This window comes from Perognathus longimembris, chromosome 13, assembly GCF_023159225.1.
Source record: "Perognathus longimembris pacificus isolate PPM17 chromosome 13, ASM2315922v1, whole genome shotgun sequence".
Lineage (NCBI taxonomy): Eukaryota > Metazoa > Chordata > Mammalia > Rodentia > Heteromyidae > Perognathus > Perognathus longimembris.
In genome coordinates this window covers 53649201-53677028 of record NC_063173.1, presented here as the reverse complement: position 1 = coordinate 53677028, position 27828 = coordinate 53649201, and the positions used below count along the sequence as shown (strand labels likewise).

Here is a 27828-nt window from a genome sequence, read left to right as displayed (position 1 = left end):
TAACATATCATGCATGTAAATCTGTACATTCTCCCGCCTTCCCAGGAGCCTAAGGCGAAGACCCCCCCAGGTACCACGGACAGCAGTGCCGGACGTCGAAGAAAGGAAATAAATTAAAAAAAAACCAAAAACCCAAGAATCCCGCAGTTCTCCCACGCCCGGGACCCGCGAGCGCACGGCGTGTGACCGTCACAAGGCTGCTAGCTCCCCGCCCCGGCGGTGACGGAGAACTCGTGACTGTCCCGTCCCGCGCCTCGGGAGCCGAGCTACCGGCGGGGCGGCGTGCGGAGAAGCCGGAAGGCGGAGCTGCAGGTTCCCCGGAGCCCAGACGCGGCGCCCGCCTCCGAGACCGCGGCGCGCATGCGCAGTCGCTCTCCGCGGGACCTCCTTCCCGCCGCTGATTCTAGGAAGCGGTACGCCAAATCTGTCCCCGCGCAGCCTCGGCGGCTGCCGCGGCCGCCACCAGGCGCCAAACGGGACGACCGCCCCTGCCCGAACTGCGCCTGCGCACGTTCCCACGCACGCTCCGGCGTACGGCGGCGGCCAGGGGTCGCGAGCCGGTGGAGGACCCGCGCGCGCCGAAGAGACCGGAGCGTCGGCGCTTCTCCCCCTCCCTCCCCCCGCTCCCCTCCCCGCTCCCTCCCCCCTTCCCCAAGAATGTTCCGCTACGAGGTGAGTGTGGCGACCGGAAGTGGCCCCTCCCTCGCTCCTCACGCGCCCCTTCGCCTCGCCTGCCCGCGGGCGCGCCGGTCCCGTGCTCCGGGTGTGCGGTGGAGGGGAGGGGGGGGAGACGGGAGGGAGGGGAGAGGCCAGGGCCCGTGGGAACCCGGAGACCGCGAGGGGCGACACCGGCCTGGGGTCACGCGGGTTTACGTTCCGAGGAACCAGGCGCTGTCTGCAGGTGGTGGGACTGCCTGGCCGGGCAGTTTTCGCCGGGGAAAGTTGGCCTCCGCCTTGGGGGTGGAGAGGGCCCGTGGAGTGCCGCGGGCGGCCGGGGTCACGCGCACCCCACGCGGAGCCGGCCGGAGAGCCGCGAGGGCTCCCACCTGGTGGCTCTCCTTGAGGGAGACCGACCTAGGTACCCGGAGATCAGTTTCCCGCCCTGTGCCCGGGACGCCCCCTCCCCAATTACACACGTACGCACGCACACACACGTGCACACATCCACCCTCTCGGGAGACGTGCAGGTGAGGGGGTTTGCCCTGGGACTCGATAGTTAGACTACTGGGGAGCTGAAGAGTTGGGAGGGGGCGTGTCCAGGAGAAGTTCGGGGGGAGGGCGGGGGTAGGTAAGATGTTGGGGGTTTTTGGTGACGTCCTGGAAGGGTAGCCGTTTCTCGACCCTGCTTCCGAGACTCTGGATGACCTTGAGTGACTCGTAATCTCTGAGCAGAAAAGTTTTCTCGGTTTGCAAGGCAACCAGGGACTGCTCTAGGTTATCCCTGAGTCATTCCAGGGTTTTGGTTTGGTTCTGAGAGCAGTGATTTGGTTAAGTAGGTCTTTATGGTTTGGAAGACGACTGCTAGTTGCCTCTGATGTAGGGACCAGTTCCACGTCTGCTTTGTGTAAGCACGGGAGAGTTGTAGGATGGGTAGAAAGGCTCAGGCGAGGTCTTTCACAAGCCAGTCTGTAATGAGAGTGTGAAATTATGACTTTAAGATCAGTTATACATGATAACGGATCCAGTAGTATAATGTCTAGTAAGTGGGGAGAAAGAATGAGATACAATGGGAAGAAGTTGTTGAAAGAAAGGAAAACTTGGAAGAATAAGTCCGTTGAATGAAACTAAAGTGGAGGGGGGAAATGTTTAAAATACAATACACAAACCTGTAATTCCAACACTGTGGAAGCTGAGGTAGTAGTCATGAGTTCAAGGCCAGCCTGGGCTAGATCAGACACTGTACCTGAAAATAAAATAGAACATGCTTAAAATGTTCTAGTGATTCTAGTGTATATTCAGCAGTCTATGATCTTTTCCTTGTTTAACCTTCAACTGAATTAAGTGGTGTTTGTCCCTGAGTTACAGTTTAAGAAACTAAGGGCTACAGCCTAGCTTAGTACAAGCCTCCAGATAACAACAGGTCTTCAAAAGGCAGTGCTCAGTTAATCAAGAAAATGAGTTGTGGTGGGCCCAGGTGTCTCACTCTTCTAATCCTAGCTATTCTGGAGGCTGAGATGAGGAAAGCAGTTCAGAGCCAGTCTGGGTTGGCAAGTATGTGAAACCCATCTCCAATTAACTACCAAAAAAGCTGGAAATGGAGCTTTGTGTGGCTCAAGTGATAGAGCTCTAGCTTTGAGTACAAGTATAGCACCCAGGCCCTAGTTCAAGCCCCAGGACTGGCTCACACAAAAAGGAGTGAGTTGCCCATATTTACAGTACTTGCAAGAGCAGAGCTTGATATATCAGAGCTCTTCCCACTTAAGTGATAGAGAACTTAACTTTCAGTGAGACTTTAGAAACAGAAGGGGGAGACAAAGTTAAAAGAAAGCTTTAAAAGCAGTAATAAAATTGAATGTAAGGAGGCAAGTATGAGTTTTGTTGATAGTTACATGAAATGCAAGCAAGATAACTTCCATTTTTCTTTTAACCAGTATTCCAGACAGCAACGGGTAGAATGTATATGGTTAATTTAATGGGTGCATGGTGATATGCTATTGTTGGATTCTGATTAAATAGGGAAAATGGATATGCTTTAGGGGTGGAGGATAAGTTAAATGAAACAAGGAATGGGAAATAGAAACGGAAAGAAGATAGTGAAAATCTCCAACTGCCAGGGAAATTGGTGGCTGGTAGCTCTTGCCTACAGTTCTAGCTACTCAGGAGGCTGAGATCTGAGGACCAAGGTTCAAAGCCAGCCTGGCTAAGAAAGTCCGTGAGACTCTTTTTCTCCAATTGACCACCAGAAAACTGGAAGCGACACTGTGGCTCAAAGTAGTAGAATGGTAGCTTTGAGCAGAAAAACAGGGATAGTGCACAGACCCTAAGTTCAAGCCCCATGACCAACAACAACAAAAAACTTAACCTTTACAAAAAGTTCTAATAATATATAGCTAATATGCTAATTAAGGCAAGGTAGACGTTTTAGGCCTTTGAAAATGAGTGAATAAGTTCGATGAAAAGCTCAGCCCCTTTCTCTTTGTTCAGTCTCTGGAAGATTGTCCTCTGGATGAAGATGATGATGCATTTCAAGGTCTGGGAGAGGAAGATGAGGAGATCGATCAATTCAATGATGATACATTTGGGTCAGGTGCAGTTGGTAAGTGACTTCTTTCTCCTATGGTATCATTTTGCTCTCTACTCCTTCACAAGGGCTTTGCTAGGGATAACACCATAGTTGTCTTAATAGAACAGTGCATCCTTCACTCAGAATAGTTCATCTTGCTGATCTTTTTGCCTTGTCTGTAAAACCAGGTATTGTCTTAGCCATGTCTCTTCCTGCTACATGATCTGTGGCTCCTCATTGCTATTACAAGAAATTCAATGTTTGGGGAAGTAGTGATTTAAAATAATCTAGATGAGGAAATTTTCGTTTATGGGATGTGCAATGTAAGGGAAACTTAAGGAACTAGTGGACAGATCATATCCTAGTGGTATGTACAGAGTAGAGATGTATTTTTTTTTTTTTTTTGCCAGTCAGGGCCTGAGCACTGTTCCTGGCTTCTTTTTGCTCAAGGCTAGCACTCTGTCACTTGAGCCACAACGCCACTTGTGGCCATTTTCTATATATGTGGTGCTGGGGAATTGAACCCAGGGCTTCATGTATACGAAGCAAGTGCTCTTGCCACTAGGCCATATCCCCAGCCCCTAGAGATGTATTTTAAAAGCCAGTCACTGGATGTGTAACCATTTTTATTGTCTTACAGTATCTCCAATAGCTTTTTTATTCTTTTGCCAGTCCTGGGGCTTGAATTCAGGGCCTGAGTACTGTCCCTGGCTTCTTTTTGCTTAAGGCTAGCACTGTACCACTTGAGCCACAGTGCCACTTGGGGCTTTTTCTGTTGATGTGATGCTGAGAAATTGAACCTAGGGCTTCATGCATACTAGGCAAGCACTCTACCGCTAAGCCACATTCCCAGCCCCTCCAATAGCTTTTTAAGTTAGAGATGTATTGTGCACAAATGGGAATTTTTTTCTACTCCTACATATAAATATTATAGGGATTGAAAATATAAAAGTGCCAAATTAAAACTTATAGCCACAAAGTTGTAAATTCCAAGATCAAAAATTTAGGAAACCATCTTATATAATAAATTTGAGAACAAGTTTTAGAAGAAGTTTAAAGCAAGTGGAGTATTAAGGTAAATTTGGTACTTTTAAAGAAGCATATTACAGATATAAATATCTGCATAAAGTCATTGGAGGTATTGTTGCTTTAGCCATCTGTTTTGGAAAGCAACAGTAGTGCTTATGTTGAGGTGTATTAATATGTGTGATTTCTTTGGAACTGCAGCACTTCTGTCTGTGCAACAAATGTTCCAAGTTAAATAATAATGAAGAAATTTAGCTGTGGTGGGTAATCCCAAGATGTTCTGTGTCAAAACCAAATAGAAGTCTTAAAATGTCACAAAGGATACTGGTTTTTCAGCGATCTCAACAAGTTTACTAAAGATTGCACAGAGTTTAGTGAACTGGCAAAAATGAAAAAAGTTTGCTGTTGTCAGCCATTTACAAAATTTATTACAGAACTAAAACCCTTCGTGTGAGTGAGAACAGCAAGAGAAATGTTGAAAGTTGAAAGCAAGATTCACTAGAGAAGGGAGTTAAAGACTTTTTGGAGTACAGTCCTGGTTTAGGAGATGAGGTTGTCCAAGAACATGGCATGAGAAGGTACCATTTGTCTTTCTCATGGAGATCACAGGGAAAGCTGTATAAAATAGTACAAACACATGGAACTTCTGTTGCATGCAAGTTGTACTTAAGGAGCTAGTTCAGTAGTGCCCTATAGAATAAAATAGAAACTACCAACACTATGTACTTGTTTCTCGAACCTTCTGTTAAAATGCTGTATAGAATGTTATCATTTTCAACAAATTTTTCAGTATTTGAGTAAAGTTCATGAAACTGATTTATAGATATGAAACTGAGACAGCATAGCAATATGTCCTCAGTTTTTTGATTCTGGACAGAAGAGATCTTGCCTTCTCATTCAAGTCTTGAGTTCTGTGAGCAATCTCCCTCCTCACCCCTGGTTTCTTTTTTTTCCCCCTATAAGAGGAATACTACCTTTAAAAGGACATTAAAGTGTGCAGAACTGTATTGTATATGATAGAAAAGAAATGCAAGTTGAAATGTTCTTGCAGTATACAGTAAAAGTACAAGTAGTATCTGGGTGCTAGTGGCTCATGCCTGTAAGTCTAGCTACTCAGAGGCTGAGATCAGAGGATGGCGGTTCAAAGCCAGGTCCTGCAGGAAAGTTCTTGAGACCCTTTATCTCCAAGTAACCACCAGAAAACCTGAGGTGGCGCTGTGGCTCAAGTGGTAGAGCTCTAGCTTTGAGCTGAAGAGCTTAGGGACAGTGCCCAGGCCCAGAGTTCAAGCCCCACGACTGACAAAACAAAGAGAGAGAACTTAAGCTAGGAGGTAAAATGTTTTACTTAGCTTTGGTTTGATTATTTGCAGAGTGGGCAACTGGAATAATACTTGACATAGGGGATATTTTAGGACATAGTGCTCTTATGTCATCTTTCCTTAAAAAACTAGTCTATCTTCTCTAATAAAATAATAATTGCACCATCTCAGAGCAGCAATGAATGGTGTTAAAATAGTCTTAACTCATTTTCTAAAATAAGGGCTTACATTTACATGGTACTTATATGCTGGGCACCATTCTAAAATTTTACATATTTATCTTTACTTCAGGCTTGTGAGTTAGGTACTGCTGTTGTTATCCTTAACAAATGAGAATCAGAGTGATTAAAAAGATAAGTATAAGTAAAATTTGTAAAATAAGTTCAAATAAAATTGTGTAAACTTCTCAGTTAAATCTCAATGGTCTTTGGTGAGTCCCTAGAAATCTACCTCTTTTTGCTTCTCTTTCCTTTATAGATACATCATTTTTAGGGGCTGAGATTGCTTTAAAATTTAAAAAACCTTCTGTTTCTATTTTGTTTTAATTCAGAAATACTCAAATGTTTTTCACTATGGAATAAGATGGATTACAGTTTATTAATAGAATGGGGTCATATAGTTCTTAAGAAAGGATCAGTTTTATGTCTATGTAAATATACATGAAAAAGTATCCTAGATATTATTATTTAAATAAAGAGAAACATCGGCACTGTTGGCTCACACCTATAATCCTAGTTACTCAGAAGGCTGAGATCTGAGGAACAAGGTTTAAAGTCAGCCTGGGCAGGAAAGTCCATGAGACTCTTATCTCTAGTTAAAAACACCAGAAAGCTAGAAGTGGAGCCGTGGTTCAAGTTGTAGTGTTACCCTGAGCTCAGAACCTAAGGTACAGATAAGCTAGACCCTGAGTTCAAGCCCCAGGACCAGCACAATAAATAAATGAAGTAAATAAATAAATAGAAACAAGTTTGGGCTGTCTTAGGTGATAAAATGCTTGTCTAGCACATTGCAAGGCCTTGAGTTTAATATCAGCACTGCAAAAGTGAGATGGGGTGGGGGAAGAAACATGTTAAACTTTGCAAACTTAACATAGTGGTGTAAATGTTCACCTAAGTTACATACTTTGTAAGCATCACATAATATGTAATGCTTAGATTTTTTTTTAAACTTGTATTTTCTTTGTAACCAGAATGTTGGTGTGTTAAAAAGGTAATTGCTTGTTATTCCTGTCTGAATTTTGTAGAATTAAAAAATTTTAAGAACTATAAGAACAAAATATATAACATACACAAAAGAATACTTTTTTGTTCATTATAATAGCATATGTTTAGACAAGATAAAGGTAGAGGGACAGTGAAAGAATTATTTAGGGAAAGCTTCTGAGAAGAGGGAGAAATTACCCTTGAGTGCTGAAAGGATTATAATTTTTTTAAGAAAGCAGAGTGGAATAATTGAAGGAACTGGAATGCGAGGTGTGATAGAAGTCTATCTTCTCTAGTCCTTGAGAGCTGATGAAAGGTTCTGAAGATTTTAATATATGCTACAGTGGAACTCAAAAGTAATGCTGTATCAGTAAGATAATTAATATAATAGCAAAGCCATAAAGGACAGCTTGACCCTGGTACAAGTCGTCTCCCTTGGTTTACTTCAGTAGCTACATAATTGGCTTCTAGTATTGACTCTTCCCCCTTCGCCACACTCTTTCCAACGAGGTAGCCAAAGTGACTTTCAAAAGGTTAAACCACATTTAAACTTCCCTTAGCCTGTCCCCATATCAGTCTGAATGGCTCACTTTTATCTTGCCTCCTTTCTCTTCTAATATACCTCCTACTCATACCATTCCACAGTCCTTGCCAATCGCCTTTCTTCCTCCATAACTTACAGAATTTTTATAGTTAGTATGGTATCTCATTAACTTTTCTTTGTTGTGTCTTTTCTGTCTCTTCCCTGCTTGAAAGATGGCTCCTTGAGCCCTGACTATATTGTACCAATGATCCCATGCACCTGAAATAGTGCTTGTCCAGTAATACTGCTTAACAAGTTAATTGAATGAAGAATAGGTGAAATAAAACAGTTTATAAGAAACATGGGGGGCTGGGGATATAGCCTAGTGGCAAGAGTGCCTGCCTCGGATACACGAGGCCCTAGGTTCGATTCCCCAGCACCACATATACAGAAAAAGGGCCAGAAGCGGCGCTGTGGCTCAAGTGGCAGAGTGCTAGCCTTGAGCGGGAAGAAGCCAGGGACGGTGCTCGGGCCCTGAGTCCAAGGCCCAGGACTGGCCAAAAAAAAAAAAAAAAAGAAACATGGTAGTTACAATTTAAGAAAAAGTTCTCTGTTAGTGCTGTGAGGTTTTATTTTCCTTTGAAACCAAAACATAATACACATTTATCACTAGGATAGAAATTGGTTTCAGATTAGAAATCGCTGATAATGTGTTAAGCTGTTAATCCAAATACTTGAATGTCCTAGTCTAATGTTACCTGCTCATAATAATAAAAGGACCACGTTCTATGTCTCCTAGTTTAAACTTTATTTCATGTCTCTAGATGGAAAGTTCACTTTCTACCTATGTTCTGGATTTGGATTGTTCATTTGATTAAGAATGTCACAAAATTCTTATCATTTCTATATGAGCTATCTTTCTAACATGAATGATTTCATCTTACAGATGATGATTGGCAGGAAGCACATGAGCGGCTGGCTGAGTTGGAAGAAAAGCTGCCAGCGGCTGCTAATGAACAAACAGGCAATGGAGAGAGAGATGAAATGGACTTGCTGGGTGACCATGAGGAGAATCTGGCAGAAAGGCTCAGTAAGATGGTGATTGAAAATGAACTTGAAGATCCGGCTATCATGAGAGCAGTGCATACAAGGCCAGTTTTGCAAGTGAGTAAGTTACTCTGATTTGGGAGTTTTAATAATGGTTCAGATAATAGTAGACAAAATCAAAGATTGAACCTCACCTTGCTATTTCATCTGTTTAATAAGAGAATTATATATGCCATCAGTTGTATACATTTCCTGATGATGGCGATTCTGAAGATGAAGAAATTATGTGAATTCTGGAGCACTGTAATATGTTATTCCCAAATAGTTGAGGCTCTTTTATTTGGATTGTTTTTTAGTTTGTACTACGGATCAGACCCAGGATGTTCCACTTACTAGTCAAGTGCTTTGCCACTGAGCTCAGCCCTATTGTTGAGGCTCTTTTGAAACTTTGTTCCTCAATGGCAGATTAGTCACCCAGAGTACCACAATATTCCAGACTTGATGTGTATGTTTTTTGATAGCCTCAACCAGGAAGTCTGAATTCTAGTATCTGGGATGGATCTGAAGTTCTGAGGCGAATCCGAGGACCACTACTTGCTCAGGTACTAAAAGTTTTCTTTCATAAAAATTTTCATATCCCCAAATTTTAAGTTACTTCCTGTTACCATCCTTACTTACTCTTTTTTTTTTTTTTTTGCCAGTCCTGGAGCTTGGACTAAGGGCCTGAGCCACTGTCCCTGGCTTCTTTGTGCTCAAGGCTAGCACTCTGCCACTTGAGCCATAGCGCCACTTCTGGCCGTTTTCTATATATGTGGTGGGGAATCAGACCCAGGGCTTCATGTATATGAGGCAAGCACTTTTGCCACTAGGCCATATTCCCAGCCCCTTACTTACTCGTAAGGATGTATAGAGCCGGGTGCTGGTGGCTCAGACCTATAATCCTAGCTACTCAGGAGGCTGAGATATGAGGGATGGCAGTTCAAAGCCAGCCCAGGTAGGAAAGGCTATGAAACTTCTAGCTCCAATTAACCACCAGAAAACAAAAAATAGCACTGTGGCTCAAAGTGATAGAGCACTAGCATTGAGCAGAAGAGCTCAGGGACAGTGCTCAGGCCCTGAGTTCAAGCACCACGACCCACAAAAAAAGAAATGTATAGGTATAGGTATGCGTCACTTCCCCATATGGTGTGGACTACTATATCCAGCACTTATAGCTGAACCTGTTGATACATTCTCTCAAATTTTGGGGAAAAGCTTGACATATGTCATTGTATGCTACATGTTCCTTAAGCCTAAGCAAAATGGTAGACTTGGGTTTTTTGCAATGGTTGACTATTAAATGACAATACAAAGGAATTTGGGTTAATGGTAAACTGTTCTACACCTTTATTGTGGTGACAGTTCCATTCTCTGTATTTACCAGAAAATCAGAACTGCATATCAAAGAGTAAAGTTTATCTAACATGAATTTTAAGAAGATAAACATTTTTAAAGTAATTTTTCTAGGTATCTTTGGTAGCCCAAGACATTCAAATTCAGAAATTCAAATTTGCTAATTTCTCTCTTCTGAACCACTTCCTCAATTAGGAAATGCCGACAGTGTCTGTATTAGAATATGCCTTGCCTCAGAGGCCCCCACAGGGCCCAGAAGATGACCGGGACCTTTCTGAGCGTGCATTACCAAGACGATCAACTTCACCTATCATTGGGAGTCCTCCTGTTAGAGCTGTCCCCATAGGCACACCACCTAAGCAGATGGCTGTACCCAGCTTCAACCAACAGGTACCTCTCATCAACAGGCACTCAGCCCAAGATATTGGGAATCTGGGCAAAACTACTGGGGAATTGGTGATTGCTGGGAGGAGGGTGGCAGTTTTGGGTAGGCATTAGAAAAAGAGTTAGAGAAGTTAGTGCAAATAAGAGACACCTTCCCTGATACCTTTGCTGCTACTGTTGCTGCTGCCTTTTAATTGGGGGAGAAAAGGGTAGTTTACCACATATAGTGCATATGTCCTTTTTTAGTGTTTTGCTGGCTGCCCAATACATTGGCAGAGAGATAACTGAAAGCTGGGGGGGATGGGAACACACAGCACTGTCCACATCCCTTTTTACCTTTAAGATATCCCTGCTTTCCCTAGAGCCTGTGCAGTCCTGTTCCATAGACTTTCCTCCACCTGAAACCAGCAGCTGAAAAGGAAGGCCAATTTGGAAGGTATGGGGGGAGGGTGGTGTTGGTATGGCCTAGTTAGGCTCGACATCCTAAGAAATGGTGGAGTCACAATGTACCACAACATTGCTGAGCATGGTGGCCATATCACAGAGGCTTCAGAATAGGACTTAGTTAATCCTCCAGCTTTCTTATCACTCCTTCTCCCTCACTACTGCCAAAATATTTCCTCTTGGAGAAAATTCGCAAGTCACACTGCTGGTACCTCCCTCAGGTAGCATGGAAGGGTGGGGATAACTGGAGAATTAGCTAAGCCTTCCTTAAAATGACAGTTGGCTTGATTTGTTGACCAAAGGTACTGTGTTCAACCCATAGCCATAGCAATGTGCTTAGAAGTAGGGCTTTACAGAGAGATCTGTGTCTCTGCTAGTACTTGAGGGGAGGGAGTGTAGGTGGAAGAAAAACTGATTTCATTGAGTGTAGTTGTGTATATGTTTGTCCTAATAGATCCTGTGTCCGAAGCCTGTCCATGTTCGGCCGCCGATGCCACCACGTTATCCTGCTCCCTATGGTGAGAGGATGTCTCCAAATCAGCTCTGTGGTGTCCCGGTATGTCACTGCAGCCTAACAAAGGGATTACTTTGTAAATGGTCGCTCTCAGTACGTATGAATGCTGACATCTCCTAAATTATATATCTGTGTAGAGTCTCATCTTTGAACTTTTGGAACTTAAGATCCCAAGAGAAGGGAGACATGGTTCGCTTGTTTCTTGCCTCACTTTTCTTTAAAAATCTAAGGTTTTTCTTATCTAGTTTCTTGCTACTTTAGTCCATCCTAGTGCTGTTTTCTTTTTCCTTTTCTATGGCTATAGTATTTTACAATTTCTACAATTACTCTTTTTTATACTTTTACTAGAAAACTGCAGTTGGAGAGTTTTTACACCTAAGTTTTTACTATATTTCCACTGAGTTTCCTTATTATATTGACTTCTGGTTTCATAATGTAAATGTCATTTTTCACCCCCCTCCCCCCTTTTTTTTCTCCTTAGAACTCTTCCCTCCTGGGTCACCCTTTTCCTCCTAGCGTTCCTCCCGTTTTCAGCCCCCTCCAGAGAGCACAGCTTCTTGGAGGAGCACAGGTAAGCATATGGTTAGCTCTGCGCATACAGGACTCGCTGTTTATAAGTTTATTAATGACACCTCCTTCCTTTACCGTTAATCACTGCTACTTTTTTTTTTCAAACTTACTGATAGAAGCAGTATTCACTTTTCTGTGAATAAAAGCAGGGGACTCTGTGTGATTTACTTTATCTAAGATGTTATCTATCCCTCTTTACAGTTACAGCCTGGACGAATGTCTCCCAGCCAGTTTGCACGAGTCCCCGGGTTTGTAGGTAGCCCACTGGCTGCCATGAATCCAAAGCTACTGCAAGGGCGAGTTGGGCAGATGCTTCCCCCAGCACCAGGCTTCCGTGCCTTCTTTAGTGCTCCGTCCACTGCTGCACCCCCTCCACAGCAGCACCCTTCAGGCCCCGGACCTCACCTGCAAAACCTAAGGTACAGGAAACATGCTGGTGCTTGTTCATTGTCCACCAGATCTCTTGATCATTCACATTGTATTGCAAAAGTCTCCTGATAATTGCTGAGCCAAGTATTTTGAGGTATCACTCAGCCCTCAAGCTGGCAAACAGAAATATCTGGTAGTCTCCAGGCTTTCTTACATTACCCTCATGAGCATCATGATTCATTTGTACATTATAAATTACTTGCCTTTTCCAAGCTAAGATAGACAAGGCTGATGACTTAAGAATTTGCTTAAAGAAAGAATAGAAATAAAAGTGCTGAGAAGATAGCTACTCTCATCATTAGCTAAATTGCTTGCTTCTCTCACCTTTCTGTTTTATAACAAGAGCATTTTAGTTCTTGTTTTGTAAAACTTTTATTACATACATTGTATCAAGATTCTCAAGAGAAAGTCAAAACCAGAGTTAGTACTAGGACTATCTATTGCTCAAGTGGTAAAAAGTGCTTGCTTGCCTAGCAAGAGCTGAACCCTATGTTCAATTCCCTGTTCTACCAAAAACTAAAGTAAATTATATGTGTATATATACATATATATAGAGAGAGTGTGTGTGTGTAAATTTTAAGGAATTGACTTGTGATTGTAGAAGGTAGCAAGTCAGAATTCTGTATGTCAAGCAGGCCAGAAACTCAGAGTGAGTATACATTCTAGCTCTTGTCCCTGTGCTCCCCCAAACCCAGGTGTAGTAGCTGCTTCCTACAGTGCCAACTCTTTGCTATAGTGATCCCTTTTTTTACTATTTTCCAGTTTTACCTCAACAGCATTTAACAAATTCCGTATATTAAACTTTCTAATACTTTAGAAAAAAAAAAAAAGGCAGGTGCTGGTCACTCATGTCTGTAATCCTAGGTACTCAGGAGGTTGAGATCTAAGGATCGAGGTTCAAAGACAGCAGGACAAGAAAGTTTATGGGATTCTTATCTCCAGTTAAAAAATGCCAAAGCCAGTACTAGAGCACTAGCCTTCAGCACAAAAGCATGAGGACAGTGCATTCAAGCCCAAGATCAGCACACACACACACAAAAAGTTTGATATACATAGATTGAAATATATAGGCTAGAAAGCTGGAGACAAAGGTGGAACTTCTTTGTTCTAATTTTGATCCAGATTGCTTTCTGTGAGTTTTCTGATTGTGCTCTTTAGGCCTTAAGCCTTAAACTGCTGGCTGAAAGGAGCAGTCCTATGTAGTAAATAAACTTCTTTTTACTTTTCTGGTTACTGGGGATTGAACCCAGGACATTGCATTTGCTAGGCAAGTGCTTCGCCACTGAGCTACATCCCAGCCAATAAGCTCATTTTCTTAGTCAGTTGATTGTAATGTTAATCAGGTCTTAAAATATTTGTACCTTGACATTGAAACCAAGATTTAATCAAATAACTGGGTACACTGGCCTAGTAAACGGATAAAATGGACCATCACACATCTATTTTATGTCATTCCCTCATAGTTAAAGCTGAATAACTTAACCCTATTTAGGGACTTCATTTATATAGAAATCTCTTCTACAATTCCTTTTCTTTCTGTTCTATTAATGCAATGAAACTTCATAATCATCCTCTCACTAGCTGAGAATTGGTTTTGGGAGAAGACATGAGAAATATGGCACAGTCTTTCTACAGTAGACAATTTTCAGTCCCTTGAATGAAACCATATGAAGTTACCCTGTACTGACAACTTCAAGTCAGCAGGATGAGAGCACTGAGGATCTTCTCTCCTTTTTCTTAGATCTCAGGCCCCAATGTTTAGACCAGATACAACTCACCTTCATCCACAGCATCGACGGCTCTTGCATCAGAGGCAGCAACAGAATAGGAAGTAAGTACTCCTAACCCTTGATGGGTGACTTCAACAGTGTAATAGGAAATTGTTTTTTCCCTTAGTTTACTTTGTGCGAAGCTTATTTGACTGATAGTTATCATAAATGTTATCATTTTGTCTTTGACCCACTAGCTTAAATGACAAGATGCTATCAATGAATTTGCAACCTATTGTAACTTTATTGATCCTAAGTCAGAATTAAGGCCAATAGTCCATATTCCTTACCAAGTTCTTAACTGTACCTTTTCTTTGCATTCTCAGCTCAGAAGTAATTTTAAGATATAGTGGTCAGCCTTGCATGTGAATTTTAGTAGATTTTAGCAGTTAGGTTTTTTTTTTCTTCAAATTATTCGATCATCACTCAGACATAAGGGTATGTATAGACACATACACAGCCCCTGCTATGTACCAGGCGCTGCTGGGTTTTGAAGATTATTCAATAAAGGAGAGACAAAGTGTCTGCTTTCATGTATCTGTATAAAGTAACTCTATAGTTATGCATCTATGTAAAAGAAGAAAACTAAATGTAACTGCAGCCTTTTTTAGCTATCAGTTTTATAGTTTTGTGTATGTGTAATCCCATCTTTTTAAAATATTGCAGAGAACTTTTTATATGGAGAAAAGGTAGAAACTAGCAAAACTCCTAATCAAGACCCAGAAAGTACAAAATGTATAGGGATTCATATATTTGATATATTAAAATTTGCCTATGCATAGTGGTGCATGCCTTCTTGTAATCCCAGCACTTGGGAGTCAGAGGCAAAGAAAAGGAAAAGGAACCTCTGTGTAGCAAAAAAGGTACCCAAACATATAAATGTTAGTAGAAGAAACCCAAATGGCTCTTTAGGGGGCGGGGGATCTGGAGGGGAAGAAATGTCAAAGCTCAGTCATGTTATAAAAATTAGATCAAATCATCAGACCAGGAAAATTTGATTCTCTCAACACTGTCATTTTAGGCAAGGATGGTGGGTATAGCTTCTTGAGTGATAGTTTGGAAATATGTTAAAAATGTAACTCTCCCACATTCTAGCAGATCTTTTTATGTTATACAAGGGCATGTTAGCAATGTGGGTAAATATGAAAAGCATAATATTGAATGATGTCTTAACCACTTATATAAAATGTAAAGGCATTCAGAATACTACTGTATAATATTGAAAGAGATACACAAGTAATAGAAGTATAAAAGGAAAGGAGTCATACCAAAGGCAGAACAGTGCTTCCTGTATGAAAAGGAAGCTGGACACTGGGATCTAGAGGGGTATATGGGGGCTTTCCAACTAAATGTAACACTGTATAACTTGAATAGCACTTTTTAAAGATCAAGAGAACTTAACCACATAAAAAAAGGTTTTTCATTAAGACCAGATGGTAGGAAATTTGTTATTGTAGTGTTTACTAGAGTTTTTAATCTATGAGAAATGTTTCATTGTTTACAACGAGCTAAAGAAAAATGATAATAAACCTCAGAGTCAGATTGACCTGTACTAGGGGTACAGCCCAGTGCTACTGTGCTTGGCTTGAGCAAACTGTGGAAGATCCCCAGCACTGTAACAAAAATGAGCCTGTATCCATATATCCCTGTCACCAGGGATACAGCTTTTCATCTCTGTTGGCCTCAGTTTATTATCCTAAGTGAAGAGAAATTAGATAGTTGGGGCAAAGTCCAAAGGTAAAAATACTTAGCATATGGTAAAGTCTTCTAATTTTAGTTTTTATTTACTTGACCATATATTATATAGCTCTTTTGTCTTAAATTCTATTAAGTGTTGATTCTTTTTCACTCTTTTTAATAAAAAGAAGAGTAAAATGTAAGCATACATGATAACATATAAAGGGTTTTATGAATATACATAGAAACATAGAAAAGGATAGTATACTTAGGAGTCCAAAGGTAGAATTCCTCTGAACAGCTAGCTAATCAACTGTTTATCTAAATGAATGTCAGGAAGCAGGAACATATTTGCATGGGAGGAGGGTATTAGAGGTAGATGAACAGAGGGGAAAAGGCTGAGTAAATATAATGTACATATAATCAACCTATATTATGAAAATTGAACAGTGTAACTTGAGGGTATGAGTAGAAGGGGGAAAGTAGAGGAGAATGAAGGGCTGACATTGATCAAGAAGCATTGTAGGTAAAACCTGACTTGAGGAATTGTAACCTCTTTGTACAACCACTTAATAGCAACAAAGTAAAGGAAGCTATTTCCTAGCTACCCGTTTTATTCCTGTTCAGCTAAAAAGATGATTCATTCCCCTTGGAGTGAATGGTGGCATATATTTGTTTTCCAGTCAGCATCGGAATCTCAATGGTGCTGGAGATAGAGGAAGTCACCGGAGCAGCCACCAAGATCATCTCCGAAAGGATCCCTATGCCAATCTCATGTTGCAGCGGGAGAAGGATTGGGTCTCTAAAATCCAGATGATGCAGCTGCAAAGCACTGACCCCTACCTGGATGATTTTTATTACCAGGTAAATCCTTGGTGCTAGTTTTAAGGGTAACAACTTGGTGCCTTGTGCTTGCTTAATAAGGGAACTCAGCTAAATACTTATAGGATTTTCATCTTCAAATGGATGAAAATCAATTTAGCAGAATCTACCAAGTTTTCATGCAAGAAACTCTGAAACTATGTGTTCTAAGACTATGTTTTTTATTTTTGACAAGAGTAATGTGGATTTTGTAGTTACAAACACCGGTGGTCTTCCTTTAAAGACATTTTCCTTGATTAACATTTTGAAAGTCGAACATTGAGGTTTTTCTTGGTAAGTTTGGCTGGGGGTATGAGGATTGAACCCCAGGCCTTGAACATGCTAACAACACATCCTTCCCTTGAAATCCATCTGTAGCCCAAAGGTTTGGTTTGGATTTTTGTTTTTATTTTATTTTATTGCCAGTCCTGGGGCTTGAACTCAGGGCCTGGGCTCTGTCCCTGAGCCTCTCTGTGCTCAAGGCTAGTGCTCTACCACTTGAGTCACAGCACCACTTCTGTTTTTTTTTTTCTGTTGATAGGGAATTGAACTCAGGGCTTCATACATGCTAGGCAAGCACTGTACCTACCATTAAGCCACAATCGCAGCCCTGTTTTTCTGATTTTTAAATAAGTACATTTGTAGCACCCTAACAAATTATGAGATCAATGTTTCTAGAGTTGAGGTTGTGTTACTACCTGTGGTACAAATACTTTTAATAGCAAAGAATACTCATGGTCTGTGCTTGAGTTGCCAACTGAAATCATTTTTTATGGTAGAATTACTTCGAAAAACTGGAGAAACTATCTGCTGCTGAAGAAATGCAAGGGGATGGCCCTAAAAAGGAGCGCACCAAGCTTATCACCCCTCAGGTGGCCAGGCTAGAGCATGCCTATAAGCCAGGTAAGGTTTCTGGGCTGTGCAGAGTGGAAGTGGAGTTGCTGCCGATGTGATAAAACATGTATACATGTGGATGGGTAAATGGGTATAGATGTCTGAAAATGACTTACCAAGGACCACTGTCCTTAGTAAGTAAGTTTAGCATTAAATGAATGGCCTGACAGGTGCTATCTTTTATGTCCTTTCCTACTTGAAATCCAATAATTTTTTAAACCTATTATAATTTTGATTACTCTTGAAATAGAGCAGATGAAATACTTTAGATTTTTCTTTATTATTTATTTTATCCTTTCATAGTTGTATAAAGGGATTTCAATTTCAATTTTTCTTTTGATAATATTGTAACAAAAAATAAGCTGGGTGCTGGTGGCTCATGCCTGTAATCTTAACTATTCAGGAGGCTGAGATCTAAGGATATTGGGTTGGAGCCAGCCATAGGACTTACCTCCAGTTAACCACTTTAAAAAAAAAGCTCAAAGTGGAGATGTGTGGTTCAAGTAGTAGAGCGCTAGCTTCGAGCAAAAAGAAGCTCAGGGACAGTGCCCAGGCCTGGAGTTCAAGCCCTAGGACCAGCACCAAAAACTAAATTTTAAAAAAAAGGAGAAAGGTAAATTCTGATAAGGCACAGTGGTGCATGTTTGCAATCCCAACACACAGGAGGTAGAGGCAAGAAGACTGCAAATTTCCAGCCAGCCTAAGATACAAAGCAAGACTCTGCCTCTGTAAAAGGAAGGTAGTGCGGAATACAAATGGTATTTTAAATATGTAAAACCCCATGCATTAAATAGCTAAACCAAGAGGAAGGAACAAAGCAAAGAATTCTGAGTGTTTCCTGCTTACACTGCTGAGTTTTTTTATTGAAATTATTTTGTCCTTACAGTGCAGTTTGAGGGCTCGTTGGGGAAGCTTACTGTCTCTAGTGTGAACAATCCTCGAAAAATGATTGATGCTGTTGTGACATCTAGGAGCGAGGATGATGTAAGTGTCAGAGTTGTGTATGTAAGAACATCTGGGTTTTCACCAGTCCTTTGTGACACTGGGGTGAGATCAGGCTTTGTAGAGTAAAGGGCAAAAATCTGACCAGGTACCTCTGGCTATGGGCAGTAGCTCTTCACTCGTTTGCTGTTTAAGATAACTACTATTTTCTATGGTGTGTGTTTTTTTTCAAATTTTCCTATATCTTCATCTTCTGTGAATTTTCTAATTACCTTTTGCCTATCTGTGAAATTAGCATATGATTTAATTCAATCAACTCTAGGACCTTTGTCCAGACTAGTGTCCTTTCACATTATTAATTTTCAAGAGAGTAAAGATTGTCTTCTCACAGTATTTTCATAAGTGAAACTATAAGTACATACTGAGTAAATAGTTATTAGCAAAACTGAAGAATTTATACTGAATATTGTCTTTTTTAGGAGACAAAAGAAAAACAGGTTCGAGACAAAAGAAGGAAAACCCTTGTCATTATTGAAAAGGTATGTTTTAGGATTTTTTGCTATAGTTTCAAATAGGAAATTGCCATACAAAAAGTAAAGTGAGCAATTAACTAATTTTTTATTCTTAACATTAATTATATAAAGAGGCTTCATTGTGATGTTTAATGCATGCATATAACATACTTTGATAAACACTGATCAAATTCCCTCCATCTGCATTAACTCTCTTAACTAGACCTCTTCACTCCTTCTTAAGGCTTTAGTGAATTCCATTACACTCTTCTCATAAATGTATATGATATACTTTATTCATACTTAAGCCCTCCCCATCAGTGTTCTTTGATTGTAATAAGGAATGTGTGTGTGTATTCCCACACACACCCTCTCCCCGATCCTGAGGTTTTTTTTTTATCTTAGGGCTTGGGCTACGTCCCTGAGCCTCTCTGTGCTCAAGGCTGGTGCTCTACCACTTCAGCCACAGCACCACTTCTGGCTTTTTCTGAGTAGTTCATTGGAGATAAGAGTCTGACAGACTTACTGCCTGGGCTGGCTTTAAACCATTATTCTCCGATATCAGCCTGAGTAGCTAGGAATATAGGCATGAGCCACCCAGCTAATAATATATTCTTTTTAAGTGCCTAAGTTGCCAGAGCACAATGAAAGTGATTACAGTATACTTGGCCAGTGGCATCATGGAGAGAACATTACACAGTTGGAAGTACTTACCCAGTTACAAGCTGAGTACCTTTGGGCAGATCACTTTCCTAAGTTCTCAGAAAAATTAGAATAAAAATTGCATTGTTCTGAGCCAGACTTAGGAGGCTGAGATCTAAGTATCATGGTTTGAAGCCAGCCTGAGCAGGGAAAGTCCTTCAGACTTAATTAGGCACTTACAATTAATCACTTAAAATTAACTACCACTTCAGACTTTTACCTATAATTAGCCACTGAAGCCTGAAAGTAGAGCTGTGGCTCAAGTGATAGAGCGCTAACCTTTGAGTTAAAAAAAAAAGCTCAAGCACAGTGCCCAGGTCCTGAGTTAAGGACACACAAATGCAATTATTCACAAACACACACATCCAAATATATATATTATTCTGCCTGTGACTTAAATCACTTCACAGATATTTATTGGGTACTTGGTGCAAAGGAAAATGATTTGATAGAAACAATTGTTTTTATAGCACAGATAATCACACTGCAAGACTATCATATATAGTGGTTCAAAGGACAAACTCTCCAGGATGCAACTCATACCTTTTCATTTCTGTCTGAGGCAGTGACTTGGGCACAAGTTATGTAATCTTCGTGGAGTGCTTATAGTAGTATCTTCATTGGGTTGTGGTGAGTGTTCAGATAGTGAATACATGCACAGTGCTTAGGTCATTGGCTGATACCCTGTAGTAAAGTTAACTATTAACATTTTTGTTTGTTCAAGGGATGACTAGGGGCAGTAATATAAAACATTTGTATTATAGTCTAGTGTTAGCTGAAAACATTGGAAAGTAAAATAATTTCATTCTCTTTACTGCTAATTTAGAGGTCAGGGAGGGACCAAGAATGGTGTTGGAACAATTGTTTAAGTTCATGATATTTTATATGCATTTTAAAGAGCTTCTCCCCTCCCCTCTCAGGTTTAGTATGAGAATTCAATCCTGCTACCTTGACTAGATAGCCCAAAGTGGAACGTTGTTTATCTGATCTCCTTTGCTCCTGACCTAGCATGCAGTGACTGCTTTGTCTCATCCATAGACCTACAGCTTACTCCTTGATGTGGAGGATTATGAAAGGCGCTATCTCCTAAGTCTAGAAGAAGAACGGCCTGCCCTGATTGAAGAAAGGAAGCACAAAATCTGTAGCATGTATGACAACTTGAGGGGCAAATTGCCTGGACAAGAGAGGTAAGCAGGGCTGGGAATGTGGCTTAGTGGTAGAATGCTTGCCTAGCATGCATGAAGCCCTGGAGTCGATTCCTTAGTACCATATAAACAAAGAGCCGGTGGTGGCACTGTGGCTCAAGTGATACATTGCTAGCCTTGAGCAAAAAAAGTTCAGGGACAGCGCCCAGGCCCTGAGTTCAAGCCCCAGGACTGACAAAAAGAGAGAGAGAGAGAGAGATAAGCATTGTGCACTTTGAGGAAGTAAAACTAGCTAAATTCTGTCCTCTAATCAAACTGAGTTTTACATACTTCTGCCTTCTGGTTTGCTCCCTCTTGCCTCTGTAAGCTCAGAATCTCTCTCTCTTCTCTCTCTCTCCTCTCCTCTCTCTTTCTCTTTCTCCCCCTCCCCCTCTCGCTCTTACCCCCTCGCCCCCACCCCTCCCTCTCTAATCAGTTGTGGGGCTTGAATTCAGGCCTGGGCACTGTCCCTGAGCTCTTCAGCTCAAGGCTACTGCTATACCACTTGAGCCACAGTGCCACTTCCAGTTTTCTGGTGGTTAGAGATAAGAGTCTCATGGACTTTCCCACTCCAGCTGCCTCTGAATCAAGATCCTCGGTTCTCAGCCTCTTGAGTAGCTAGGATTACAGGTGTGAGCCACCAGCATCTGGCTGCTCAGAATCTCTGGCTAAATAAATTCAAATGCTACTTCAGATAAAACATTTCATAATCTTTTCCAACTACCAGGAAAGAGGCTCTATTTTGACAAAGTTCACTTATTCATCAAATACATACATAATATCTACTAGAATTGTACAGGGTTCCAGAGAGACAGGGAACATTTTAGATTTCTAGTTTTGAGCTTGAGATTTTTCTGATTTATGATTTTTCCCCCCACGTTTTCTATTAGCATCAATTAGTTGTACAGAGGAGATTAAATTTTGACATAGCCAAGGAAGGGGCACTGTGGCTCAAACTGGTAGAATGATAGCCTTGAGTTGAAAAAGCTCAGGGACAGTGCCCAGGCCCTGAGTTCAAGACTCCTGACCAACAAAAAAAGTTTGACATATCAATATGTGCACACAGTGTACTTTGATTGGACTCAACCTCTATTACTCTTTCTTCCCTCTCTTTCCAACCAGTCTCAACAAGCTCCATTATTTTGTTTACACAGATATACAGAAAAGTATTTTGACCATATTTACTCTCCTTCACACTGGCACTGGAATCCATTCTCCTTTATGGGATGTTTTGCTTTTTTTCTAGTGCATGCTAATTATTCAAAGAACTTAGGGTTACATTGTGATAGTTCACTCATGTATATGTAGTATTTTAATTAGATTGGCCCTTCATGCTTTATGATTACACCTGTAATACTGGCTAGTCAGGAGGCTAGGATCAAGGCTCAAAGCCAGCCCATGCAGAAAAGTCTGCAAGACTTCCTCTCCAACTAACCAGCAAAAAACTGGGCTAGAGGTATAGCCCAAGTGGTAAGAGATCAGGATTGAATAAGAAAAGTGGAAGGAGAGCCACAGAGCCCTGAGTTTAACAAGCATGAGCCACTGGCACCCATCCTGTTGGTTATTTTTTTAGATATAGTCTGAATTTGTGTCTGTAATAAGACACAGTAGAAAGAGTATGTCTTTACCTTAATATGTTAAAACCTAGAAAATTAACTCTGAAGTTATATTTTTATTTTTGATTATTTTTTTAGATTGCTTTATTGACCATGTGGTATTTATGTAGTTATTTAAAATTTAATAATGGAAGAACTGTTTCTCAAGTGGCATAGCACTTGTCTTGAGCAGAAACACTCAGGGACAGCACCCAGACCTTGAGTTCAAGCCAGGACTAACACACACGCGCGCGCACACACACACACACACACACACACACACACACACACACACACACACGAAAATCATACATGTAGTTAAACTATGTTTTCTTTTTTTTTTTTTGGCCAGTCCTGGGCCTTGGACTCAGGGCCTGAGCACCTTCCCTGGCTTCTTCCCGCTCAAGGCTAGCACTCTGCCACCTGAGCCACAGCGCCCCTTCTGGCCGTTTTCCATATATGTGGTGCTGGGGAATCGAACCGAGAGCTTCATGTGTAGGAGGCAAGCACTCTTGCCACTAGGCCATATTCCCAGCCCTAAACTATGTTTTCTTAACGTATACTTTGTGAAATGATGATTTTCTACATTGGTGAAACTTGAAATTTTGCTTTTGTTCAGTTAAAGTTAGAGAAGGATTTCTCACTATTTCCTACTGCAGATAACCATAGAGTGCAAATGAGTGCAGTGTATTTATTCAGTAACATTTAAGCAAGGGAAATATGAGGATCTTCTAAAACGCTGCTGTTGACACGAGTTGGCATTTTTCTTCCCTTGTAGGCCAAGTGATGACCACTTTGTACAGATCATGTGTATCCGAAAAGGGAAGAGAATGGTTGCCCGCATTCTCCCTTTTCTGTCCACAGAGCAAGCAGCTGACATCCTCATGACAACTGCCAGGAACCTCCCTTTCCTTATCAAGAAGGATGCGCAAGATGAGGTGATCTGCCTTGTGGAATATCTTCCCACGCCTTTGTTTTTCCTTTCCTTCCTTCTGTGCTGTTTTGTCCTCTTTGACAGATATGATTGCATTAGTGAAAGCAGAACCTTAAGTACTCTGAACCTGTCTTTTTAATCCTGTATGTGACCAAACAGACTGTGTCTCTAAACAAAAAAATCAATAATTCTGTCTTATGAAGATGTGTTGTGTCCAGTTTACTTGGGAAGCAGATAATTCCTCCCTACCTCAAAATTCTGAATGGGAATTTATAGCAGCCAAATGAGAATTCTGATATGTTTAACAGGGTTTCTAGCTGAGTTGGATGCTTTGGAAAGAAGTTTTTGGAAACTTCTGGTCTTGGTTACTTTTTCTGGATGTAAAGTAGCTTATTATTAGCCAATATTAAGCTTAATTGAATCGACTCCCAAAGGAGTTAGACCAGTGCTTTTAAATCATTTTTATCATGATTTAAACTTGGCTTCAAACTTGAAATGCAGAACATATCTATCACATTGGAGTTTTCAGTAGACTTTTCTTTGCTTAATAGTAAATAGCTCTCGAAAGATGAACAAAATTTAGAACATTATTAGCAAGTTCAACACATTGTTTAAATAAGACAATTTCTGAGATTCAGAATAATACAATGCATATTAGTGAACTTAAGTTGATTATAAGCTGAATAATTACTCTCTGGGTATTTACTGCAGGAAACAAATGATGCTAGTTTATCTTGTAAGTAGGATACCATCAAAGAGCTGGAAACTATTCCTTCTAAAAACTTTGAAATTTACTGTCTACAGGAATGAATGAGATGAAGATGGTAGGTGTTTAGGTCTCATCATTTACATTTAGTAGGCATTTAGATGTTACCATTAGAAAAAATGTGGTAGGGGGAATGAGTACATTTGGAAACAGTTCCAAGAATGAAATGGTCTGGTGGAAATTTTAAGACTGTGAGGTTTTCCCTAGAAAATAGAAGAGCAGATTAAAAAGTTTCAGCTGCTTTCCAGCAGACATGCTGTAGACCATGAGGCCACAGGCACTCTGTCCTCATAGTCTCCCAGGAACTCATCAGTGGAAGGCCAGTTTGGGAGAGCTTTATTCAGCAGACTCTAAAGTACTTCTGTGTACCTGGCACAACTTTAGTACTAGTTGCTAGGAGCTAGCATTAAATTCATGCCTTTTTGGAGCTTTCCTTCCAGTGAGAGAAACAGGTCAAAATTTCAGTGTGTCCATGGTTAGCCATGTACATTTTAGAGTTAATAGATCACATCTCTAAAAACCATTTTCTTGAAGTAATAGCTAGTTCCAAGTCTGAGGTGTGAAATGTATAAGATCCTTCAGTGTCTTATATCAAAACAGTGAGGAAGCTAGCAGATTACATGTGTGCTGTGATGCACAATCCAACTTGAAGGGATGATTGACTAGTAGACTGAAAAGAATTTCATTTAATCAGTTCTTAATATCAAGAAAAATACAAGTTCTTTTATAGTATTCATCTGACAAGTGAAAAAGAAATGATAAAATTAGAAAACCATTTAAGTCTTCATAGAAAAACAAGTGATCTAGGCAGCACTCATTCCTAGCTGCTAAATGCTTTAGGTAAAAAGTAGAAGAAGATCATTAGAGTGCTTGGGGCAGGCTGACACCGAACCCAGTGATGCAGTATTCACACAGTACGAGCAGCACACCTAAGCACTATGTGCTTCTTGGAATAGAAAGCTTGCCACTCTAGCCATAAAGATTTCTTACATGCTTTTCCTGTACCCCTTCCCTATTGAACCTGAGTGTAATCGAACATGTCATCAGCTAATCGTAGCAGACGGCAGAGATAGATCCAGATGATCTATAGATTCTTCAACAAAGAAATGGCATGAGGAGATGGAGACCTATTCTGGTTTTTAAAACCTCATCTCTTGTTTGAATTAGGGTTAGAACAAATTGTGGGCTAAAAGATACCTTTGAAACAAGTGAAATTCGAACTTGGGAGAGTAAGAAGTTAAGTTAGGTATAATATTGTGAGAGATGTTAATCATCCAATTATTGAATGAGACAATATACAAGAGAAACAGATTCAGTAAGATTAAGAGAATTTTGATAATTTGTCTGAAGAAGGGTAAAACTTTAGAGAGATGAGCCACAGAAAGTAATGTATCGATCCTTGGACAGCATTTTAATGAATAATTCCACTAATTTTAGAACATGAACATTGAGTAATATGTGAAGTAGTTTAGATTTTTCTTTCATGTATAACCTGCTTTTATTAGAAAGTATTAACTTTCTAGTCTGAGTCAGATGGCAAGAAGCTAAGATCATTAGTTCCTATTTCTAGCTACTAGCTGTATGGTTCTGAACAATGAATTCCTCATCCCTTAGCTTCTCTAATACTTCATCTTTTCTTGGCTGAGCTTCTATGAAGAGAAAACAAGATGCAAGTGGTTCTGAAAGTACTTCTCAATAACTAGCACTGTGAACGTAAAGGGCGCTTTTCACAATCTATTGCCAGTGCCACTTTGGCTATGTCTTCCTGCTGCAGTCCTGCTTACTGTTTGTTTTTAGCCATAATGCTTTGCTCATTGTAGACACTTCAGTGTTTATGCTGTTCTAATACTGCTGTTCTAACTATGAATCTTGATATGTATTTGATGCTAAACCACTTGGTTCACACAAGGCATGAAGTTTCCAATGCACATTGAGATGAAAATGTTTCCAGTTAGATAACTTTAGACTCTATTGTTGAGGCCCTTGTCCTGTCTGCTACACTTGTTCCTTCTGAAATCTTGCCCCAGTTGAGTGTACCACTGCGCATCCCTCCAGATGGAACGTAATGTTCTTCTGTATTTCTTGTAGGTGCTGCCGTGTTTGTTGAGTCCCTTTTCTCTTCTCCTCTATCATCTTCCACCAGTGACTGTCACCAGCCTTCTGCAACAGCTAATGAACCTACCTCAAAGTGCAGCCGCACCAGCACCCTCCAACCCTCACCTCACTGCTGTGCTCCAGAACAAGGTGAGTGTGCCTGTTAACCTCTGCTTTCCTGTCATTTTAGTTCTTGTAAATAGGAGAAAAGCCAAATCTCAACTTAGGCAAGGAGGAAAAAATCTTTTCACCTCAGGTTGGGCAGAGAGGAATGTTGGGCTCTCTGTCTTTGGGGGTCCAATGCCTGTGCATAGTTGCTACTGTGCCCGAAGTAAAACTTAAAAAGACACAGTTAGGGGAACTGGGGCTGTCCCATCTCCAGGCTTCACAGCAGCGCACAACAGAGAAACGATTGGGTCCCCAGCCAATGCCAGGATCCCAGCTCCTGTAGTGAGGTGGCTGCATTCTCCTTTTCTCTTCCAGTTTGGCCTGTCACTGCTCCTTGTCCTCCTGAGCCGTGGGGAAGACCTACAGAGTTCAGACCTTGCTTCAGAATCCACGCAAAACAACCAGTGGTTCGTATTGACTGTATTTTTGTCCTGCTTTTAGGGAACTTTCTCTTTGCTTTGCTTTGCTCATTGTTTGGGATTTCCCCTACCAGGACAGAGATGATGTTCATGGCAACCCGAGAACTTCTACGGATTCCCCAAGCTGCCCTGGCCAAGCCGATCTCTATACCCACCAACCTAGTGTCCCTCTTCTCTCGCTATGTTGACCGGCAGAAACTGAACTTGCTGGAGACAAAACTGCAGTAAGTTTAAAGGGGGGGGGGGGCCATGTTTCACTGAAGTTGGCACTTAGAAAGCCATGAGGGGGGGCTGGGAATATGGCCTAGTGGTAAGAGTGCTTGTCTCCTATACGTGAAGCCCTAGGTTCAATTCCCCAGCACCACATATACAAAAAACGGCCAGAAGTGACGCTGTGGCTCAAGTGGCAGAGTGCTAGCCTTGAGCAAAAAGAAGCCAGGGACAGTGCTCAGGCCCTGAGTTCAAGCCCCAGGACTGGCAAAAAAAAAAAAAAAAATGTATCAGAAAGCCATAATGGTGGGGAGGATGAAATGAGCTGGGTGGAAACAGTTGAAGACTTGCATTAAATACTTGTTCAAAAACTCCACTATGTATAACAGTGCCCTCAGAGGAGCGGACATGATGTTGAGCATAGAGAAATACCTTGGGTGTTTTATTTTGAGAATTCTCATGAAGATGTAACTTTAATGCAGAAGATTGCTGTTTCATTTATACAAACTTAATTTCTCTCTTTATCCTCAGGCTAGTTCAGGGGATTCGGTAGAAGATCTCCAGATGTGTCCTGTACCTCCTTTTGGCTGCCACCTGCACTGCTGCCATCACCAATGGAGTGTTTTTAATTCGGGAGGGAAGGTAGCTTATTCCCCAAAGTGAAGTCTGTGGGAGCAACCCCCGTTTTCAGGGACTGCCTCCAGACGCCAGGTTTCCCCGCTGCTCTATGAAATTTGGCCAGATGATAACTCCTGCTGGTTTCTTCTTTACCTTCTGTGTCACACTTCTGCATGTCCTGCCTTTACTCGATTCTTCTCAATTTTGCGTTTTCTTTGCCCTAGAGACACAAATATAAAATCTCCCTTTACCCTACCACCACTCCTCCAGCTCAAGTAGATTGTAGCCTTCCAGTGGACTTCTTCCCTCACCCCACTGAAGTCTTTCATTGTCCCATATTAATGACTATAGGAGAGCCAATTAAGTAGAAGTCAAAACATAGCTACACATACATACACACACACACACAC

The 27828-nt window shown here is 41.1% G+C and overlaps 1 protein-coding gene across 2 annotated transcripts; it reads left to right on the top strand.

The window, feature by feature from the left end:
- Positions 1-454: 454 nt before the first annotated feature.
- On the top strand, positions 455-27828 carry Patl1 (PAT1 homolog 1, processing body mRNA decay factor). 2 transcript variants are annotated; one of them, XM_048360056.1, is made up of 19 exons: positions 455-672; positions 3145-3256; positions 8240-8457; positions 8862-8942; positions 9928-10122; positions 11015-11116; positions 11556-11645; positions 11846-12063; positions 13815-13904; positions 16203-16383; positions 17160-17283; positions 18161-18258; positions 18696-18755; positions 20469-20617; positions 22988-23147; positions 25998-26153; positions 26487-26578; positions 26665-26814; positions 27332-27828. In XM_048360056.1, the coding sequence occupies exons 1-19, from the start codon at positions 658-660 to the stop codon at positions 27351-27353; spliced, it is 2313 nt and encodes a 770-aa protein (XP_048216013.1). In that variant the 5' UTR covers positions 455-657; the 3' UTR covers positions 27354-27828. The 2 variants fall into 2 exon arrangements, with proteins under 2 accessions (XP_048216013.1, XP_048216014.1); XM_048360057.1 differs by lacking the exons at positions 455-672; positions 3145-3256 and having other exon boundaries at positions 8328-8457; positions 8806-8942.

Bases quoted from the DNA above. Each gene is read 5' to 3' on its own strand.
- Patl1 (XM_048360056.1), top strand. The intron at 16,384-17,159 runs GTAAATCCTTGG...TTTTTATGGTAG, and splicing joins TGGATGATTTTTATTACCAG to AATTACTTCGAAAAACTGGA. The intron at 18,756-20,468 runs GTATGTTTTAGG...TCTCATCCATAG, and splicing joins CCCTTGTCATTATTGAAAAG to ACCTACAGCTTACTCCTTGA.